Here is a 9,456-nt window from a genome sequence, read left to right as displayed (position 1 = left end):
GGGAATCTCTCCAAGTAGTGCCTGCTGTTACCAGTTGGTAACATAATTTAATACATTGGCTCCGCTAAGTGCGTTTTACAATAAAGTACTAAACGCGCCGTTGATTCGAGCAGTTCTCGCAAAGCTTCCCAACCAAACTTCGAACCGTTAGCCCCACAGTTGACCCCTTAATCGAAAACTATCAAAAGTTAGTCATCGCGTACTATAATGAAAATAAAAGAACTACCTTTTGGTGTTAGGAAATATAGATATAGTTTCTTCGATAAAGTTGTAAATATTGAAAAAACAAGCAACTTTGCTGAAGAAATTTAATTTCTATCTTTATCGAGTGCTGGACTATAGGGCATATTCTTTAAAACTTCTTTAAAAATTGGGTTTTTATACTTAACTTTTCTTAGTTTTCTTAGTTCAAGAATACAATGTTCTAGGTATTTATCAAAGCTCTCAAAATACACGTTTTTGCAAAAGATCGCAAATCTTTGGGACTTTTACTTTCTACGTTATCATATATTCAAGCTTTAAATTTCCATAGCTTCACGAGCCTATGAGGTAAAATGGGGCAAGTGCATTTATGAAATCAGTGCTTCATCTTAAAGCTTAAGTCGAGTACTATAAACTTGTACGAGTTCTGCTTATCCCCAACCACCCAAATGAAAATATTGTAAGCATACGTTTTATGTGTTTCGCGTTCACTAAAGGCTCGATACACACAGACACATGGTTTCTTCGTTATAGTTATAGAAGTTATAGAAAATATAAAGGTAAACAATTTTGCTAAAGAAATGACATTTCTATCTCCATCGAGTGCACAGCTATAGAGGTTTTTTTTTGAAATTTTTTAAAAATAAGTTTTTCATATTTAGCGTATGTTGGTTGCATTTTACAAGACCATATGGTTCCAGGAGATTTTTGAAAGACTCAAAACACATATTTTTGCAGAAGGTTGCAAAGTTATCGCTTATTTAAGCTTTCTATTTCCTTAACTTCACGAGCTTTCGAATACGTAAATTAATTCGTAAAAATCATGAACTTAAAAGTGCTCCGATTTCGTTCAAATTTGGTGTGTTTGTTCCTAGTTGGAAAATTTTAGACCCATATTTTTTATTGGACGCTTAGGGTGTCGCTTTCGGAGTTGAGGTGGCTACAAGAATCTTCAAGTTTACCATTCTTTTTTTCTTCAAAGTTTCAATGTTTTTATAGTTCTGAATGCTTTGAGCTACAGTCGAATATATTTCCTGAAAAGTTGATTGAAATCTCTTCATTATTCAGAACCAAAATTATTGAATTCGCTTCAGTGGTTCAAAAGTTATGAAGTTTTGAATTAATTAAAATCGGAAAGCATAACGATTATCGTAACCACCCTAACTCAGAAAGGGGCACCCTAAACGTCATATAAAAACATATGGGTCTAAAATTTTGCAACTAGGAACAAATACACCAAATTTGAATGAAATCGGGGCAGATTTAGTATTTTTCCTATCTATACAGTCTCAGATTTCAGTACAAGTTGTAGGGTAAAATAAGGTAAAACATTCCCTTACACGATATTTTAGTGAAAAACTAGATCGTCGTTCGATCTTCCATGCCATGCATGCCTTCTTGAAAATCTCTAGTAAAAGTATCGAATTGGTATTATACCTGTAGTACAAAAACGTTGAATAAAATAGGGCAAAACAAACTTCTAGATTATGTTGCATTAAAGTAAAATAGTTCATATACCTTTCTCCTAACATTTTTCTTCTTTTTTATCATAGAAACTCAAATTAGAGAAAGTTTGTACATCATTCTTTGAAAACTATTACAAAATAGGGGTGAATCTACTACAGACGCACGTAGGAGTATTTGAGCCAAAAACCTGGCCAAAATTCAATAATCAAAATGTCAATGAACCACGCGCTGTTTATCATTGTTGTATTGCTAGATAGCTATAGCATCATATGTCGGCCATTTTGAAACATCACGATTGTATACAAAACTGTACAGCTGTCAAAACCATGCTGTAATTCGTAAAGTGATTTGTTTCGCAAGTGGTCCGACAAACAAGCTTGAGTTCCTGCTGTGTTTTTGACATTTTTCCGAAAGTGCCACGTTAAACTCAATATGGATAATCAAGATAAAGGTATTTAGAGTAAATTTCAGCAAAAGTTTATTTATGTACTTTTAGGTGAAATCCGTAAATCAGGCGTGGAAATAGCAAACTTTTGCGTTCTTTTTTTAAGGTATTTCATTCAAAAAAAAGCATTTTTGTTTATATTCTAAGCAATATGTTTATCATCATTGGAAAGGTCTGAAGTTCTAGAATATTGTGCCGAAAGAAAATCTCATGCATCCTCACGCGTTCTATTTATTTTGGAATTTGAAGTTGTGGCGATTATTCGGCGCGTTTTTTCAATTTTATCAAATAGTTGTATCCTGTCATGCATTAGTCAACAAAAATTCCGATTGCCTGCTCGTCAGACATAAGACAGTCCATCCCTTTGCCGCAACTCTCGCCGCGTTACGAAGGGTCTCGAGAGTGCCCCGAAACACGCACGCACATCACACGCTCCAGGGTAGCTTTGATCAGCCGCGTCAATTTGTTCCGTTCTCGTGCATTATCTGTCATTGCTGTTTGCGGTAGTTACAGAATCCTAGCCGATCGCCCTTTTCGTAGATAGGACAAAGCACACCTTCCATCCACTCCTCCGGTAGTTTCTCTTCCTTCCCAATCCATGAAATTATCCAGTGCAATGCCGTTACTAGTGGTTCTTAACCATTTTTGTAGAGTTCTGCCGGGTGTCGGTCGCTTTCGGCGGCTCTATTATACTACCAATTAGCTGACCAATTTCTCGCCGGATCTCTTCGGTATCGGGAGCCGGTACGCTATTGTTGCTTGTAGGCATTCCTAGGTTAACTTCCATTTCATCTCTTTCTGTTATATCGTCGTTGAGATGCCCATCGAAAAACTGATGGTGACCAGGTTTCCCACCTCGTCCCTACACATTTCGGGCCTCGGTGTGTGTCCCTTGAGAGATTAGTTCACCCTCTCATAAAACTTATACTGAGTCGTACGTTCGAATCTCGGCTAGGCGGTGCTGCTAGATAGAGTCAGTAGGATTTCTGCACTAGCTTCGTAACTGTCCTGTACTCTAATTGCCGTTCGCGAAGTCTATCGATAAAGAAGGGTCAAGTCTTTGAACGACGTTTAAGCCTACAGCTTTGCTTTTTAGTTGTTCTAGCTGTTCACGATCTCTGTCCTCCTTCTGGCGGTTTTCCCTTCTCAGGATCGAGGTCAAGTCATTCCGCGCTCGTCGAATCTTAACGAAATTTCTCCCTCGTGGCTATGCTTAGATAATTTTTCCAAGCTCGGTTTTCTTCCTCTCCTTCGCCTGGCAAACCAACCATTTCAAGCGCTCGGGGATACTTCAGCTGCACCGTAGTTGTGTTCTGCTCTATCCGTCTTCGAGGGTCGAAGCAACTAGCTCCACAAAGGAAGAGCTTCATTCAGTACGCGCGCGTAGTTTCTCGGCAACTCGCGGGTTGCCTAATTGCCGATAAGGGCGGCTTTGTTGTGAGGTATGAATCGTCGATAGTTTTGAGCGCACCTGTACTGCTACTAGGTAATGACTCGAGTCGACATCCGTACCCCGTAGAGAACACACGTTGGTGATGTTCGAGAAAAACCGGCCATCCATGAAAATATAGTCGATTTGGTTCAATGTTCGTTGGTCAGGTGATCTCCAGGTGACTTTGTTGATATCTTTATGGGGAAAAAAGTGCTTCTTATCACCAGGCCATGGGAAGCAAAATTGATGCATCGTTGACCTTTGTCGTTCATGTCCGTGCGGTGTGCAGGTTAAGGAGCTCGATTACCGGTCTGTACATTGCTTCCCTGCCGACCTGGGTGTTCATATTTCCGATGGCGAACTTGATGTCCCGTGGCGAGCAGCTGTCGTACGTTGCCTCCAGCAGCATATAACGCTTCCTTCTCCTCGTCAGGTCTACCTTATGAGGATGTCGTTGAAGAAACGACCTTTTATCCTCAGCATACACATCCTCTCGTGAGCTTTCGGGGTTCGAACTGATCGTGCAGCACCCCTTCATCGTTTTTGTCCATGTAGAATGTTCCGAGTCGAATTTTCTTGATTTTTCGAAGTAATTTAAGGTTTAGGTATTCTTTCTTACTAGGGCCACGCTACCAAGTCTCGTGATGGGGTTGCCATCTTATAGTGGCGAGACAACACAGAGCCTCCAGTATATGATCTTAGTTTCCACCGGGGTTGCTTACCCGATCTCCGCTAAGATTGCTCATATTTCGGCTGGTTCACGAGGAGATAGGAATAGAAGTTGCTGGATAAGAGGCTAAGGACCACTATGGACCACACCAGTATATTACCTACGCATTACCCGGCTCTTCACCAACCAAAAGCCCATTTTGCGGCTCGTCGTCAATCAATTTATTCACAAAAATAGAGATAGTTATTAAACCGGCATATAAAATTAGACTAACGCCAAGGAATTTTAGATCATCGTTAGGCGTTCGCTCTATTAGCACAAACTGTCTGTTTGAACAGTTTTATCGAATTAATCAGGCAAATTGGGAAACTCCATGCAGCCCTAAAAATTGAATCGCGAAAAAAACCCAAAGAATGTATGCCTACCGACCGTTTTAAAACAAATTTCGGTTTCGGGATGAAATCCGATTTCTCCGCGGTTGCCTTGTTTCCGCTCTTGCCCAACAACGATTGCTTTTCGAGGGCCGACTTTTCGGCCGTTGTTTTTTTTTATTTTTAATTCAAACAAACATATTTTCTGGCAAATAAACTCGACCGGTCCTTCCATGCCGGTTCGAGTGTGGACCGGATCAAACGGTCGGTGCCCGTGCGTACTCGAGGAGTTGCCATACCGCTCCTACGTTACCGCTCGGTGGGACCCTTGCCTTGTGGCAACATCGAGCGAACAATCGCACTGGCGTCGGGACGGCCACTGTGATGAACAGCGGGATAGAGAAAGCTGAATATGAAAATTTGTGCAAAGCTTTGTTTGTTGTGGTTTGAACGGTTCGCACAGTTTGCTCGTAAGGCAGGGAGCAGCCCTGCTTTTTTAACTTTTTCAATAAACACGAATCCTGCGTTGATTTCGAGCTTTTCGATCAACTCAGGCGGTTCGTTTGCTGCACAAGCCAGTTTTGGAGCGCAAAAAAGGATTTTATTATTACTTGATATGGAAAAATGATTAAATCGCAAGCAGACTCTCGCATATTCGGAAACGGACTTCAAAGCAGATTAAGTTGATCTCTCATACCGGTGCTGCAATATGTTTGAGTTAAGAACATTCGTATATTGAGTTTTTATCCGGTAAAGAACTTCCACACAACGGCTGAACACAAATCCAGCAGCCATTCATAAAATGTTTTGTTCCGAAATCACTGCTCATCATCTGAATTAGATTTGCGAAACTTGTACTTTCGCACGGGTTTGTCATTAACGAAAGAGCTGAAACCTCCTGGAGATTTGGTCACTAGATGAAATCTGTCATCCGTAAAATCTACTTCGCCAGGTGCATCGTACTCTCCGACCTTTTCATCAGATTCTGTTAACGTCACTTCATCGGCATCCTTTCGACGCGTCGCTCCAGCAGTCATCACCATAACCTGACGGTAAAAAATTGATACATTCATCAGACGTACCGTTAATACACCGTCGGTAACACTCAACTTACCGTTGGATTCATTGTGTCCATGTGCTCTTTCAGGCAGCTTTGCAGCATATTAAGAAAATACAGAAATGCCAGCAACGTTAATGCGGAAAGTGCGGCTCCTTTTCCCTTCTTCGGTTTGGAAGCACGGAACTGGAAGGGAACTGGGTGTGGATGTGAAACAGACGGTGGTGCCGGTGGTGCATGATATTCGTATACTGCTCCACCCGACGGATGAGGGGGTCCTGGAGGCCCATATGATGAACCGTAACCGATGCCGTCACTCCCATCGTAGCCGGACTCACTTGGTTGGCCGTACTTTGGGCTGTACTGCTGGGCCATAACAGTGGCTGCCGGATGGACCGGGTATGGAGATTCTACCAGTGCCGGTCCGAATGGAATCCCGTACGGGTTGAAACCAGAAGAGTACGTAAAGAACGGGTATGGGTAAGTACGATAGAATGAATGCTGACGATCTATGGAACCGATGTCACCGGATGAATTAGCCACTGTAGCGCCGGCAGGCGTAATGCGAACTGAGTTGACTACCATTGCCGGTTCGGGAAAGAACCCGAGCGCTCCGGTACGGTTAGATGGTCGTGCAAGACTAATCGGAGCAACATTGGACCTTAATGAAACACACCATTTCGGCGAGAGTAATTATGCGAATCACACTTGCGTGTAATGCACAAATGCAGCCGGATGCAGTGACATTGAAAATCAACCCAGTATGACGGTTCGGTTGCGGAACAAATAAACTTCATTTATATGCCACCCTTTCGCTTAAATTGGTGTATGTTGAAAAATAAAAACCGGAGAAATTAAGATAAATTAAGTGCATCAAAGTGTTCTGAATCGGGTCGCTCGGTGGATTTTTGAGAAAAGGTAATATTTTTAACAGATAATAGGTAATTATCGTACAGTTTTGGGCCGAACGGTTACGAAATTACGGAACTTTATGACACTTGGACGAATTCTCCGCGGCGGTGTAAACTCGATGGAAAAACCAAAAACACTGTGTTCTAAATCACTGACAATTTTCAAACATTTGCAGTTGTTTTTTTTTCTTGTTAGACCTGCTTACACCAATCGTTTATTGCTTGTTTACCAGCTTCGCCGATTGCATGCAATGAACATTATTGTATACTATTTTTCGATTATAGGTAATTAATATCGTTCATATTCATAATCGTATTCACCGATCTGCAACCTTAATTCCTCTGTATAGCCATTCTAAGGCTCCCATCTTTTTAAGGTTATCCTCACTGGCACTAGCTGCACTCTCTTTCAGTTCTAACTTGCTGTTCATCCCTCCACCTACGCGGTAGCTGTGACAGAATTTCTTTAGCCGCCATGCTTACAGTATTCTGGTTGCCTTCGGCTCGGCATATTTCACTGATAATGTTATCCAAGTTGAGGGCAGGTCCACAGTTTACTGTGGACATTGAAACTTATGGTAAATTTATTGTAAAAGTGTCTCAAATTCAAAGTTTATTCATATTTTTGTTTGCCGCCATCGAGAGGCAAGACACTTCATAATATTATCTTATATTAATATATTAGGCCCTATTAAAGCCCTATAAATGTATAACTTTTTAGGGCTTTAGGTTATATTATAGGTGAGAAAGGTAAATATATTAAGGTTGAAAAAATATTTCCATAGGGCAAAGTAATATATTTTCAACAGTGTTTTGCCCCTCGCTCGGTCGGTTCGAGGTACGCTGCTGGTGTGACAAGCCAGTCGTTGTATGTTTGAATCTCGGCTAGGCGGTGCTGTTAGATAGAGTAGGATTTTTGCACTAGCCCCGTTTACTGTCCTGTACTCTAATAGCCGGCCGCGAAGTCTGTCGATAGAGAAGGGCCAAGTCTTAGAAAGACGTTTAAGCCCACAGTTTTACTTGCTTTTTTCAGATTTTTGTTTCTTATTTTATGGAACAGAATTGACCATATTTAATGACAAATTTACTGACTTATTCAATTATATTTTGTTTTTTTCGCTTGAAAAAATTACCATAAAAGACCAATAACATTTACTGTATGTTGGATGGCCCCTCCGCTCACCGATACTTTCACCACATTGGCTCAACAGTTGACATACCTGTCAGCTGCAATAAATATCATCATGGGTATCGGCGATCAGAAGTCGACCACGTCCATACGACTTACAAGTGTCTTTGTAACCACTATTGTAAAGTTTAATAAATATTTTATGTTAGTCAGTTAGTGGCTGCATTCCTGTATCGAAAAGCCCACTAACGTAACAGTCGGTAGAAGTTTCACGATTTAAAGCGCATTGCGGTTCGGTTAAAGTCGATTTTATTTCACCGCAATGGCGGAGTTCAATTCAGCATTGGGCCCAAGAGGATCGCAGCAGCAGCCACCACGAGATATTTCGGCAGCTGTTCTTCAAATTCTCTTCAACCAGCAGAGGCTTCCCAAGTAACCAGAAGTTCCGATAAAGGTGGATTTTTTGGCTTAATCAGCTACCCAAATGATCATGAATAGAATTCTGAATTCTATTCTTTTCAATTTTTAAGCAACTAACCGTACTTTCAAGTTTCAAGTAGGAATGCTAAGCCAAATCGAAACAGAATTAGAAAGTTCACAAAAAGTCTGCTTAGGTCGCTGTATCGAACGCTGTTCAGCTCGAAAAAATTCAATAATCTCAAAATTTTAAAAAATTGGCAATTTTCCACTTTTTCCTGTTTTTTCCTTAACTAAACCATTTGCTTTGGTTATTAATGATAAGCTTAGACCGAAACTCTAAATCAGAAGAATAAATTAATTTAATTTTTTCATCTGGTATCCATGTGCAGTATTAAAACTCGTTTTGGCCAACCCAAGCAACCAAAAGTTCGAATATTACTTGACACGCGAACTCGAAAGTTCATAATTAGTTCAGATTCAGTTTCGTGGAACTTTCTCGCTGATTAGTAGTGTATATCAAGTATACGTGGAACTAAATGCCTTAAGAAGTGCTGCGAGTACTTCATAGATACTTCAAAGCTATTAGGATACTACATGAAGTTCTGAAGTAACTTTAGTTGCTAACAAGTTCTGCGTGCTGCTTTTTTGTTTATATTTCTGGTGATCAAACCAGCAGAACCTGAAACTATTGGAGATTAATTATTTTTATTTCACTTGAATAAATTTAATCCTCGCACATTTCTAATTACAAATATAAATTAGAATGTAATGCTCTTCATTATTGTGTTGTGTTGTGTAGCATATGCTGTCGGTATCTCACTACTATAGTTAATTGCATGGTTCCAAATTTTATGTTCTATAATTAACTCGCGCTGCATAAAGCTGCTGCAAGTTCTAAAACGAACTTTTACTTAACAACTCATTGGCAAAATTCACATCGCTTGTATACGACAAAGGTGACGCAGTGGATCGGTATAGGTTTACAACGCGGAACACCCGGGTTCAAACCCAACAGCAGGCAAATGCAACGAATATAGAAGTTAGGTAGAAATATAAAAATAGAACATAGAAGTGCTGCTAAATTTGTTTTTTCCTAATTTTTGACAGTTTATTTCGAAGCTGCTTAGCGTTCTATGCAGTGGACCCAAGACAGCTTGAAAGTTCGGTTAATTACTTAAAAGTGACGCTGCTTAGCAAGTTATAGATTGATATACATAAAGCTGTTTAACCCTTGTTAGACACCATTATTCGAACTCTTGGTTACTTGGGAAAGTTTTTACTATATAATTAAAATAACTTATATTAGGCTTACCTATTAGCACAGACAAACAGACATAACTCTTGGAAGAAAAA

At 40.2% G+C, this 9,456-nt stretch overlaps 1 protein-coding gene across 1 annotated transcript; it reads right to left on the bottom strand.

Moving 5' to 3' along the window:
* Positions 1-5,404: 5,404 nt before the first annotated feature.
* On the bottom strand, positions 5,405-6,228 carry LOC128745491 (uncharacterized). The gene is made up of 2 exons (XM_053842565.1): positions 5,701-6,228; positions 5,405-5,632 (listed from the first exon to the last, which is right to left on the bottom strand). The coding sequence occupies exons 1-2, from the start codon at positions 6,226-6,228 to the stop codon at positions 5,405-5,407; spliced, it is 756 nt and encodes a 251-aa protein (XP_053698540.1).
* Positions 6,229-9,456: the final 3,228 nt, after the last annotated feature.

The sequence above is a fragment of the Sabethes cyaneus genome, chromosome 1, assembly GCF_943734655.1.
Source record: "Sabethes cyaneus chromosome 1, idSabCyanKW18_F2, whole genome shotgun sequence".
NCBI lineage: Eukaryota > Metazoa > Arthropoda > Insecta > Diptera > Culicidae > Sabethes > Sabethes cyaneus.
The sequence above is the reverse complement of the archived record's forward strand: the minus strand, read 5'-3'. Positions and strand labels throughout refer to the sequence as shown.